Source organism: Balaenoptera acutorostrata, chromosome 14 (genome assembly GCF_949987535.1).
Source record: "Balaenoptera acutorostrata chromosome 14, mBalAcu1.1, whole genome shotgun sequence".
Taxonomy (NCBI): Eukaryota; Metazoa; Chordata; class Mammalia; order Artiodactyla; family Balaenopteridae; genus Balaenoptera; species Balaenoptera acutorostrata.
In genome coordinates this window covers 37190279-37203847 of record NC_080077.1, presented here as the reverse complement: position 1 = coordinate 37203847, position 13569 = coordinate 37190279, and the positions used below count along the sequence as shown (strand labels likewise).

The following is a 13569-nucleotide window of genomic DNA, read 5'->3' as shown; positions in this document are numbered from 1 at the left end:
TTAGGAGCATTATCTGACTCACCTTTGCAAAGAGCCACCTACTCTTTTACCAGAAAAAAACAGTTTAAAATCTGAGGATAGAAAATAAAAACATGCTTACTGGATATAATTCCTTTTTATGAGTTTCCAATTTTGTTTAATTTGTGTTCTTATTTGTTTTTTTTAACAAGTAAACCTAAAGAGGGAGCTAACCTAAGAGATGGGGAATATATTCATTTATGATCTTTTTCCAGCTCTCCTTTCTCCTTGGCCATATACTCATTTATTAGCTAATGAAAATATAAGAACTTGGCTGCTCAGTGAATAACAGCTTAGTTGAAATGTTTTGTTAGCACATGGTATGGTACCTTTATCTCAAAAGCTGAGTTTTTGAACTATACCATGAACTTTTTGAACTAAGCATGAACTATACCATGCTTAGTTCTCATGTCATCCTATGATTGCATTTGGGTATATTCTACTGTTTCTGTTTGTTTGTATTTTACTGTTGACACGTATTTTTTCAATTGATCCTAATAAAAGACCCTGTTAGATAGCTAAGCCTTCATGAGGGACCTCTTTAGACTGTTAAATTAATTTTTCCAACATTACAGAGCAAATCAGCATAAAATCAAACCTTAGTCCCTGTTTGATCCTACAGTTATCTCCTTTTTCTCCCAAAACATTTTATCCACTGCCCAACATCAAACTGTATAGATGCTCAAGAGAACAAAGAAAATAGACGTGTGTGAGAACGCCAACTGTGCCAAGATAGAAGGGGGGAAAATGATCCTAATTTTAAAAATGTTTATATATGACCAGACTGCCACATATAGTAAAGGCCAAGGCCCTTATTCTTTACATGCTGGGGTGGTAAAAAAATTCTTAAGAAGGACTAGTGAGTACAGAGTGACACGTCAGTTAACCAGATTGATACATCAACTGGAAAATATTTTGAGTTACTGGATTTCAGTGAATTATGATAAATTTCTTCTGTTATACGTCTTTGACTTAGAAATGAAGAATTGAAAACATCAAATATGTTAACTAATACATCAGTCAGCTATTATATTAGTAATCATAACAACTATATGTTATCATTGTGGCATTTTCTATCTCAGGAAATGCAGCTCTTTCTTCACGACTACTATCATATGTGTAAAGGAAAGGAATTACTCAGACCTGAACCAGTTCATACCTTGCCAAACCTTTCTACTCAGTGTGTGAGCCAATTATAAAGGATTTGTTTTTATAAATGTGCTTGCCCATCAGTCCAAACGTACCCTTGAAACCAGAAACACTTAAAAAAAAATGTAACACCTAAACATGGCATTGTAGTAGGGTAGCTGCATATCTTGATAAAAAATACCCAACATTTTATAGCCTATAGAAGAATCTAGTATTTCCTCAGGTCTAAAGCATTTCCCAGTGATTTTTTTTGAGACATAAGTATGCAGGATATAAAACTGAGGAAAGGCCACAGATCTCCACATAAGAATTTTTAAGTGATTAAAAAAAAAATAACAGGAAAGTGTAATTAACAGTAATATAAAGAGTTTTCAATATCAGTTAGTTTCTCAAAGCCCAGTAGCATGAAATTAATATGATTTCTCTTAGCAAATTATTTCTCCAATGTTTTTCCTTTTTTTTTTTTTCTCATCCCTAGATTGAAAAAGAAAAAGCAAGCCAAACAAAATGCAGAGACAGCCTCAGCTATGGCTACAAGGACTCATTCTGGAAAAGAAGATGCTAGTACAGTCATTTTAGAACAAGACATGTGCAACATTGCTGTGGAAGAGGAATATATTACTGATGAGAAAAAAAAGAGAAAAAGTAATCAGTTAAAGGAGATCAGGCGTACAGAACTAAAGAGATATTATAGTATTGGTGAGTATTGGTGGCAACTTTGCAGTATTTTCATTTAAAAAATCTGTAATAGTTTTTAAAAAAATGATAATTTGTAACTGGTCATAATACATAATAATAGTAACAGTTTATTGAGCAGCCACTATGTGTGTGTGTGTATATATATATAATATATAATCTTGTGTAAAGGGAACAACAATTATATAATAATTTATATTTATATAAATATATATAAATCTTGTGTAAAGATATATATATATAATATATATATATAATCTTGTTTAAAGGGAATAACAATTAAATAATGTTGGTGTGTCTTGTTTAATTTTATGTTCCCAGCATCTAACACAGTGTCTAGCACATTGTGTCTGCTCATAAATATTTATTAAATGAATGGTCACTTTCCTTGTATGAGAAATATTTTTCTTAATATTTATAGACATGTCCATAAAAATGTTGATTGAAATGCCTGCGCTGTTTCCTAGGCAATAGGAAATGGAGGAGAAATGGCCTAGCATCCACTGGTTAAAAAAAAAAAGACCACGATGATGATGACTTGAGAGTTGTAGCTGAGGGGAATCTTAAAATGAGTCCACAGTATCATGTAGTTTCTGAGGACAGTCATTGCATCTGCAGCTGCATTAGCACAGGTGGCTTGTCTAGCATGATGGGGGTGATGATCCTGCTTTACTTTACCATCCGTCTCATACCTACTGCTCCTGTCACATGCAGGCCTGGAGTATGTTCAAAAGAGAATGCAAAGGGACTTCCCTGGTGGTACAGTGGTTAAGAATCCGCCTGCCATTGCAGGGGACATGGGTTCGAACCCTGGTCCAGGAGGATCCCACATGCCGCGGAGCAACTAAGCCCATGCACCACAACTACTGAGCCTGCGCTCTAGAGCCCACAAGCTACAATTACTGAGCCCGTGGGCCACAACTACTGAAGCCTGTTTACCTAGAGCCCATGCTTCACAATAAGAGAAGCCACCATAATGAGAAGGTTGCGCACCACAACGAGGAGTAGCGCCCGCTTGCAGCAACGAAGACCCAGCGCAGCCAAAAAAAAAAAGAATGCAAAGAAAGGGAACCAGGAGATGAAACTTGATGCAGCACATGGGTTACAGTGTACTTGAGATTGCTAGGCTCAGAGACAGAAGACTAAGGAGGTCTCTGAGAACAAACTGCAGTCCAGTATATGAAACCTGGGCTGGTAGCAGGCACTTGGTCCCAGTTGATGCCAAAGTTACCAGGGGACAGATCTCGTCTCTGTGTTAATATAACTCTCTACTAGTGCTCATCAAAGATAAAGGTGGGCTGCCATTGGGATGGTTATAAATGAGGTTTTGCTGGCATTGCTCCAACAGAGGCAGATGAGGTATCTGCAGTGGAAAGCCTGTGGTTTGTAGTATTCCAGTGGGTTCCCGTGATTATGTCATATATTACATAGCTTCATGGATGCTTTTAATGTGAAGCCATTCAGCATTTTATAAAAAGCTGTAACTGTCAACCTATTGAAAGAGACTTCTGTGTGATTAATAAACTTCCTCTTAAAATTTTAAGTGTTGAGTATTATCCCTAAAAGGGAAAGAGGAGTAAGGAAAGTTGCATTTCACATCTTTTACAGTGTATACATTGGACATTTGAAAATGTGTGGTTTTTACAGTTGTGCAGTTTAAAATACTATCTTTTCTCATCCTACTTTAAATGCTGCTGCTTAAGAAGTATTTTTAAATGGAGACATTTTGCTCTGTAGGGTTTCCCTGAAGGAGGTTGATAGAGTCCTATCCATTGAGATTTCTTTTTTCATGACGCTGTACTAACTGCAGATGCTGCTTTGGGATCGCTTTTTAACGTGCTGCACTCTGTTGCATGTGTAACACTTTGAATGTGAAACAGTACCCTTCACTCTGCTCTTTACCTAACTAACTCTTACTAGACTTCACCAAATCACCTCAGTCATCTTTTCTTCCAGGAAGCCCTCCCTGTCCCTGGACAGGTTAGACTTCCCTTTTGCATTGTCATCATGGATTTATTTATCTGCTCTCCTGTTTACAGGCTGCCTTGGCTTGGACCCTGTATTATTAGCTTTGTGTAGTATCTGCATTACAGGTGCTCTTTAAATGTGCATTGAATGGATGACATGTACATAGATGAACGAATACTGTGATTTGTTTGAGTTTCATGAAAATTCTGGAAGGATGTAGGCAACATTACAACAGTTGAGTCAGAATTATCCTGTGATTTTATTTGGTGACAGTTAAGTAAAGAGATGCCATTGTAGCTTTTCATTTTCTCTCAAGAATGGCAATGATAACAATGGTTTGGAGGTTTGAGGCATTTTCTTAGGAGAATCCAGTGCTTATAGAAAACTACTAGGTGGGCCATTGAGTGCCAGGGTTCCTTGTCCCTTTTCGCATCTGACTCTAGCTGACAGACAGCTGTGTTGGCAGGTTTGCTTGATCTCATAGGGCTGACGTGGCATATTTCCTAGATTCCCATCCCAGAATGTTGTCCCGTACCACTAGGTGGAGTATTAGACCTCAAGTCAAAAGTAATTCTAGTCCAAGTTCTTTTGGTGGCTCTAGTCTGGGGAGGAGAGATGCTAAAATGGGAGGATCTTGTCAGCCACATTAAGGATTTGGACTTTATCCTGTATCAGTGGGAAGCCGCTGGGGGAACTCCATTAACTGTCTGTTTTAAGAGGATAAATCTAAGGACAATGGGTGGAAGTGATCCTGAAGGTAGGTTGGAGACTGGGGCAGAAGGGAAACAGCACCCTAAGGAGAGATTTGCTCATAGAAACAGCAGTATTTGGTGACCAATGTAGTGTGTGAGGGAGAAAAAGAACAGAGTCAAGAACTGACAAACTGGAAAACTCAAGAAGAAAGAAGGAAAATAATGAATTTGTGTTTGGAGGTATTTTAGAGGTACCAAATGGATTTGTCTAGAGGGACCTGGATTTTAGGTGAAAGGCCTGGAAATTGCTTCTTAAAGGTGTGAGGTAAATATGTGTAAAAGAAGTAATCCAGGGAATGCACAGAAAGTCAAAACAAAAATTTAATGGAGGGACTTCCCTGGTGGCGCAGTGGTAGAGAATCCGCCTGCCAATACAGGGGACGTGGGTTCGAGCCCTGGTCCGGGAAGATCCCACATGCCTCGGAGCAACTAAGCCTGTACGCCACAACTACTGATCCTGTGCTCTAGAGCCCACGAGCCACAAGTACTGAAGCCCACGTACCTAGAGCCTGTGCTCCACAACAAGAGAAGCCACTGCAATGAGAAGCCCATGCACCGCAACGAAGAGTAGCCCATGCTCGCCGCAGCTAGAGAAAGCCTGCGCACAGCAACAAAGACCCAACGCAGCCAAAAATAAATAAATAAAAAGTTAATGGATGACAAATGATAACTTATAGAAAAACAGACTGGAAGGATCTATAACAATATGTTGATTATTGTTTTCTCTGGGTACAGAAATTGCAAAGGAGTTTTGTTTTCTTTATGTTCTTGCACATTACACAGTTTAAATTTATTTTTAATATTAATCAGAACATTATAGAGAACTGGATAATGTAATAGAGCAAACCCAAGGGCTTTAGAAAAAGAACATTAGATAAATGTAAAGTTCTATCATCAATATAAAAGAAAATGATTACTTTCTGTAGGTATCTATTTCCACATCTATAACATTACCTACCTGATTTAAGGAAGCATATTTTGACAAAATAATGTTTTTTACTTATTAAATTAGATTTATCTGTGCCTCATGTAAGCCTTGGGTAGTAATTCATTACTCTCTCCTACCACTTCGAAAAACACTACAGCTAAGATACTGATAAAAGATGTTATGGAAAGACTGAGTCACTAGAATTGCCTTGTAACAAAATGGTGCCAATTCAAAAAGTGTTTTGTTTTTGAGAAGGGAAGTAGGAGAAAGGAAGTGGATTAATTACATCGAGGCAGATGGCATCAGATAAATCTAGATCTAGCACCTAGTGTAGCACGGGGCACACGGTAAGCTTCCACACGAAAGCTTCTAACATAAGTGAACTCAACCCTTCTATGCTTGCACTTGTATTTACTGATATATAGGGCTCCTTATTCACTTATTCTATTTATTTATATAAACCCTTAAGGAATTGTTTGATAATATATTTTTATAATTTTATATTTTAACAATGTTAATGTATTTTTCAAAATTAGCTATTAAGTTATAGTTAAGTTTGACACAAGTAGTAGGAATGTTTACATATGTTTCAAAAGATGTTTGGTCCATATTACAATATCAAAATATATTAAGTTGCATGAATTATATCTCAAAATTCTCTTACATTAAAGGAATACATTATTCCTTAATCTTAGAATAGTACACATCTTTGCTTCTATGGAAGTGGAGATAGGAATGGGAATTTTACCAATGTGGATAATGTCTCAGTGGGAAGTTCTTTAACTGAAACACAGATATATAGATGTAAGACCTGAAAGAGATAGAGAAATTTTATAAATATGGGAGGCAAGCCTAAATTGGGATAAAATATATCACTATGTTTTTGTAGTGTTTTAATATAAAAGGTTAATACTAAGAATCCTGGGTAGTAAAGTAGATATAGTAAGAGAATTGGGAGGTTATTTTAACAAACAGAAAGTACTTAGGTAAGAGTTTGGTCAGTTTTGTGGTTATTGCAATAAAGATTTATTTAGAGAAAACCTCTGCAGTGTAGAAGAATGAATTTAGCTTTTCAATAATAAATCTGCAATGTCTAAATCATTTCACATCATAGTTTTCCCTCCTGAGTTCAAAAGGAACTTAACAAGAGTAAAATAAATGAAATTCTCCACTTTTCCTTCGTTAAACATTTTTGGGGTTTGCTACAGGATGAAAGTAACCAACTATTGAATTACTTCTCATGATGGCAACCCTGACACTTTTCCTCATACAGATTACTTTTTCTTAGGGTATTTTTTAACCACGTGTGTGAAGATTTCCTATCTGTTGCTTATCTTTGTTTTACTTAGCAAGTTCAGAAAGCCAAAGATGTGCTATTCTGATAAATTAATTCCTAAACATAAAAGTAGGTCAAACCACAAACATACAATAGCATGACTCTTCTGTTCAAAAGTAATGATCATTCTAGTGCTTTAGAGCTCAAATTAAAGGATTTAAATGGACTTTGATGTGGAAAGAGAATATCAAGAACCTTATTCATTTTTTTTAATCAAGCAGTGTGTAAAGACTTCAGGGACTTGGGTATAAAATAAATTGAAATTATTAGGATGGAAATAATTAGGCTTGTGCTTCTTGGGGCCATCAAGGAAGTCAGACTAATGTTTAAAGTGAAGTCATACCATGAAAGCCTAGGTGGTGAACAGGTCCAATCTGACAAGTGCCCCCAGAATGCAAAGGATCATCACAGAAAGAATGCAAGCGTTAAGAGAGAAGATGACAGATATGGGAAGCATAAGTGAAGGGCCTAGGAATCAAAGGTGTTCTTGGTGAGGAGGTCAGAACAATGGGAATGGAAGCAGTAATCAGACATAGTGTAAGATAAGAAGAATGCTTTCATGAGCTGAAACTCGTATCTGACTTTTGAAATCAAATAGCTCATCATATTTAAGCAAAATTAAGGGGAAAACTCTGCACTTAAATGTGGCAAATGTTTACAGGTTATGGATAAATGGTAAAAACAAACAAAAAAACAAACAGGCAAAAAAAAAAAAAAACCACAAAAAACTTAACAAAATGTTCCCTACAAAGGAGCAGAGAAGAGAGGCACAGACTTCTCCACAGCAGTGAACACCAGAGGAATTAAATCTCCTTCAGAATTGTGAAGTAAAAGTTGTTTTTCAGACTCAAAGACAACAGGACATCCTCAGACATACTAAGGTTTCAGGAAACATACCTTTTGTATCATACCTTTCTTAAAGTTACTGAGAGGGAGTGATGTTTTTTTCTGAGACACATGTCAAAATGTAGTCCTCAAGAATGAAAAAGTCATTTTTATTTATTTATTTATTTTTTATTTTTGGCCGTGTTGGGCCTTCTTGCTGCGTGCGGGCTTTCTCTAGTTGTGGCGAACAGGGGCTACTCTTCATTGCGGTGCGAGGGCTTCTCATTGCGGTGGCTTCTCTTGTGGATTGCGGCTCTAGGTGCATGGGCTTCAGTAGTTGCAGCATGCAGGCTCAGTAGTTGCGACATGTGGGCCCTAGAGTGCGCGGGCTTCAGCAGTTTCGGCGCGTGGGCTGTAGAGCACAGGCTCAGTAGTTGTAGCGCACGGGCTTAGTTGCTCCGATGCATGTGGGTTCTTCCCAGACCAGGGATGGAACCCATGTCCCCTGCATTGGCAAGCTCATTCTTAACCAGGGAAGTCCTGAAAAAGTCATTTTATAAAAGAATTGGTGGTCAGCATTGCAACTAATAAAACATAAAATTAAAAATACATAATAATGATTGTAAACATGACTATAAGTAGGAATATAAAAAGGCATCATAATTCTTTTTTCCAGCTTTACTGAGATATAATTGACATAAAATTGTGTAAGGTTAATGTATACAATGTGTTAATTTGATACATGGATATATTGCAAAATGATTACCACCCTAGCATTCACTAATACCTTCATCTGGTCACATAATTACCATTTCTTTTATGTGGTAAGAACATGTAAGAAGTGCTCTCTTAACAACTTGTAAGTATAGCATACAGTATTTAACTATGATCACCATGCTGTTCATTAGATCCTCAGAACCTATTCATCTTATCGCTGGATGTTTGTACTCTGACCAACGTCTCCCCATTCCCACAGCCCCCAGGCCCTGCTAACTGGCTGGGTTTCGCTCAAGGGAACCTCCTTCCTTTGCCTCACAGCTCCAGCCCTCCCATTAATGCAGTATATTGTAATCCATTCTAGTCACTTAGTGCAGCAGCTGTGTTTGACAAAACCTGCTGTATTAGTTCCAGCTGAGAGTCTAGTCCTCTTATGACTATAGTGGTCTGCATCTTGCAAGTCTTGTTTCCTGCTCAGTCCGTCGTGTGATATCACATTCGTATTATGAGAAATCTCACTTTTAGAGAAACACTCAGATGTGGTTGGGGCCAAGGGAAGGACAACAGATTAGACTAAATAGGGTTAGTGATTTTTCAGTTTGAGTGATTTTGAAAAATCAAATTAGAAGTGAACTGGGGAGAGTGCAAGGGGAAAACACTGATAGGAGGAATGTGGTCGGATCTTTTTGGAAGGCAGTTTGGCCATTTTTATCAAGAGCTTTACTTTTGCACACCCTTTTCCCCAACAATTCTGTTTGCAGAAGCTTACCCTAAGGAAATGATCATGAGCGTAGTGGATTTGACCACAGCGACTATCATTGCATGTTTAAAATAGTGGGAAAATTAAAATAACTTTAAATGGAATACTATGCGCCATTTTTTTGTTTTCAATATATGTTTTTAAAAATAATTATTTACTTATTAATATTTATTTATTTGGCCGCATCGAGTCTTAGTTGCGGCATGCGGGCTCTCTAGTTGTGGCGCGCAGGCTCCAGAGTGTGCAGGCTTAGTTGCTACGCGGCATGTGGGATCTTAGTTCCCCGAGGAGGGATCAAAAGCGCGTCCCCTGCATTGGAAGGCAGATTCTTAACCACTGGACCACTAGGGAAGTCCCACCGTTTTTTAATGATGAAGAAAAACAGTTAATGACCTGGGAAATTTTCACAAAATATTGTTACAGTAGAAAAGCAGGTTGACAATAGTGTATAGACTACAATTCCATCTTTGTGTAAAAGAAGGAGAGCTGTTGGAAGTATATTTACCAGAATGCAAACATTGTTTCTCTCTGAATGGGGGTAAAATGGGTGATTGATATTTTCTTCTTTCATTCAACTGTATTTTAAAATGACCACAGATAGTTTTGATTCATATAGAATTGGTTTTCATGTTTCCTAAATTTTCTCCTAAAGCTTAAATTCACTCAGTTAAGCCCTTGATCCATTTATAAAAAAGAAAAAAGACATTTTGAAAGAGTTTTTCAGAGGGTGGGAAGGAAGGTGAGAAGGAGAGGAGAAGCAGCACCAGACATGAGGAAGAGCAGAAAGAATCTGTGGGGATTTTGGGTGAGTGTCTCCTGTGGGCTAGATGCTTTATTTCATTCTTTAATTTTCTACTTATCACGATCTACTGCAGGCAGTAGTAGCCTATTCTATAAATGAGAAAATCTAGAAGCTGAAAAAGTTGCAGAAGCTCCCACCACAGCTCAGCATGAAGCAGGGTTTAAGCCAAGGTCTCTGGTACCAAAGCCCGAGTGAAACCTCCCCCATCTTTCTGCTTCTCCTGAATCAACTCCGAGAGAAAAATAAGGCGAAAGTTAAATCACATTTTAGTGTCTTGTCCACTGCCTCAAGAGCATTGTTGTATCTTAGTAAGGAAGAAAAAGTTGACTGTACGTGGAATTACCTTTTCCCCTGAGCTATAAGGAGTGATGATAAGGTTGGAAGTTCTCTCTGGGCTTCACTACTTGACCTAGTCACCTAGGTAGTTACATTCAGAACACTCACTGGTTTTACAACGAAATCAAATGCTGAGAGAACAACTGAAATAACCTGGTTCCTCAGAGTCAGCGTGAGACTAGTTCATTCATTCCACAGCACAGCATTGGTGGTACAGTGGTGAGCATAGCTACCTTCCATTCATTCTACAGACAGTTGAGGGCTTGCTCAGAGCTGAGGGTGGCATTGGGCTCTGAGGTAAAACGTTCCGTGATAGACAGCTCCTCTGCCCTTCTTACAGTCTAGGTTTTACTTCAGTGTGACTCATTTTAATCAAGGACTGTAGTGCCTGTGATGTGCTTGAAGGAAGGAAAATAACATCTACTGCAAGCTGTTTCCCTTTGTGTCGACTGAGGATGAAACATGGAGTTTACACTGAGTACAGAGTTCTACCTCATGTTCCCACCCTCTCCAGGCTCAGGAGAGGACGGCTCCGCAGGGCACAGCTGTTTAAACTTTTATTGTTAACAGTTTATGATCAGGTATTCCAGAAATTACCCTTAGAATCCTAAATAATCATATGGAATGTTTTAATTGCACTCTTGACAGAGGCAGGTCAATAATACGGGAAGTGTGCGTCACCAATAGAGAAGATGTGACTTCTTTAATCAAAGACAAGTCCTGTATTTTCTTCAAAGACATTTATGACTTTACTTTTTACTATTAAATCTTTGATGCTTCTGCACTGATTTGAGGGTGATCTGGGTTTTTCTCTAAATGTTAGCTCGTGTTCACCAACATCATTGAATAATAATCCGTAAGGTTTCCTGAGCCCTTTTTCCGCACATTGTGGAGTGCTTTACCTGATCGAATTGCCTTATCTAATCCCTACAGGAACTCTCTGTGAGAGTCCAGTTGGCATTCCCATTTTACACCCTGGGAAACTGCTTTCATTAAGTAAAGTCACTTGTTCAAGGTCACACAGTGAGCCAGGGGCAGACAAGGACTTGTTCTGTCTGCCTGATGCCAGAGCCTCCTCTATAGCAATAAGTTAGACATTTATGTGAAAACTCAGCCTTTTCTTTTCTGGTTTATAAAGGTACCTTTATTTTACATGAAATTCTTTCAATACACTTCTGATTTTTAGTTATTTCACCACAATGTTTTAATTGCTATGGCTTTATAATTGTGTGTTTTAACATCAATACAGTATACCTACCCTCATTTCTCTTTCAAAAATAATTTTGGATAGTCTTAATGTATTTAGCTTCTAGTCTTATATATTTATGCCTGGTTAACAGTTTGACACGTTTCCCTTCTCCAAAATGTTTTTTAATTTTTGACCTAAATCGCATATAATTTAAAAATTAATTTGAAGAGAAAGTGAAATATTCACAAGAATGATGTTTCCTATTTAGGAACATTATATGCACCACCCTGTATTCAAGCTTCCATTTATATACTTCAGAGAACCTTTAAAACTTTTTTTATATATCTCTTGCCATTATCTTGCTGTATTTATTCCTAGATATTTTCTAGTTTGATACCATTATGCTGGAACTTTTCCAAATAGTTTTTATCACAAGTATAAAAGATTGCTACATCTGGTCACCTTACTGAACAGTTTTATGATTTCTGGATGTTTTTATGATGTTGGCTTTTGAGGCAGATAATTAATTCATCTGCTAATAATCAAATTTTCATTTCTTTCTTTTCAGTATTTAAAACTTTTTTATGACTAGAGATTCCAGAACAAAGTTGAGTATAAACTATGATAGTAGGAATTCCTGTATTTATTTTAGTTAGTGTTTTACTTTTTATATTTGCTTTTGGTTTCTGCTATAAGAATTCATCTGTTTACTCAGGCATGCTTTAGGAGGATTTAGAATAGTGTTTATAGTGCTTAATTCTAGAGACCATCGGGGAACAAGTGGGCACATGGAGTCCATTCTGCACACATGTTGCCTTTCAGGGCTCTAAAAGGTGGCCTCCAGTAAAGGGCAGGGGTTCCCTCTTCCTCCTCGGGATTTCCAAGCTGTCTCCTTATGTTTGAAGTGTTTCTGCTTTCATCTCCACTTCAGAGTTTATTTTTATGACCTTGAGTACTTGTGGTTTAGCCTTGCCTCACATTAGGTTAGCCTCTTTGTTGTAATTTAGTGGACTGGGAGATACTATGCCCAGAAGCCTTAAAAGCTTTGCTGGAAGTGCTCTCAGGCACTTGTCTTCGTAGAACAACAGGAATAAAAAGAATGGGTGGAGCTTGGGCAGTGCCTGTGGGTATCCCTCCCACTGCATACCCTGGAATCTTCTGTAAGGCTGGGGTGGCGGCCTCGCTAGTGTGTTAGTTCAGGCTGCATTTAGGTAACTAACCAGGCACTGCAGTCCTGGAAGTGATGTCATGAAGTCATTTAGTTTTCGTTCTTATGGGGAAATTGCTTTTGGTATACAACCTTTAGGGTTTCATTGCTTTTTCAGAAGCATATTTCTCATTAATATCAAAGAGCAACTGAACATTCTTCATCATGTTAAGGAAATTCACTCCTATTCTTAGTTTTCTAACAGTTGGATTTTTTAAAATTTTATTCTTTTTAAAAATATAATAATGGCTGTTTAATTTCATCAGATGATTTTTTGACATGTATCAGAGTGATCAGATATGGCTTTTTTCCTTTAAGCAATTTATAATCATCTATCACATTAATGCTATATCACTCCCGTATTTCTGGAATGAAACCTTTTGCTTATGGTGTAATTCTTTTAACACCCTACTCTGTTCAAATTGCTGTTACTTATGTTGACTGCAGTATTATTAATTGCATTTGTTAAACACTTACTCTGTGCCAGGCTCTGAGATAAACACTGTGCCCATCTTCTCATTTAATCTTTTGAACAACATTGTGAGGTCTCCATTTTACAGGTAAGGAAACAGAGGCACAAAGATTTCAAGTGACTTGTTTAACATTGCACAGCTATGAGGGCTGCTTGGTGAACCCAGCTTGTTTTGATCCCAAAACCAAATAATAATCAGAAAAATGTTGGGTGACATAAGGGAAATGGCACATGACCTGACTTTGATTAATATCATCAGATTGCCGTAACCAAATGCATCTGTTCCCAGTTTAGGGCTATGTCTGTCATTGGAAACAGATTTTCCTGTTTACAAATCAGGGTACCCTTTTCTTAGATCTAGAGAGACATAGACAGTTGTTGCTCTCTGAATCCACATCTTTTGGATGCCATGGA

At 37.7% G+C, this 13569-nt stretch overlaps 1 protein-coding gene across 6 annotated transcripts in view; it reads left to right on the top strand.

The window, feature by feature from the left end:
- The window catches only part of NCOA7 (nuclear receptor coactivator 7), a 155051-nt gene that overhangs the window by 73825 nt on the left and 67657 nt on the right, over positions 1-13569 (top strand). For all 6 annotated transcript variants that reach the window (XM_057527597.1, XM_057527599.1, XM_057527598.1 and 3 more), the window contains one exon: positions 1646-1866. In XM_057527597.1, coding sequence (XP_057383580.1) covers positions 1646-1866 — 221 coding nt within the window. The remainder of the gene's footprint in view (positions 1-1645; positions 1867-13569) is intronic.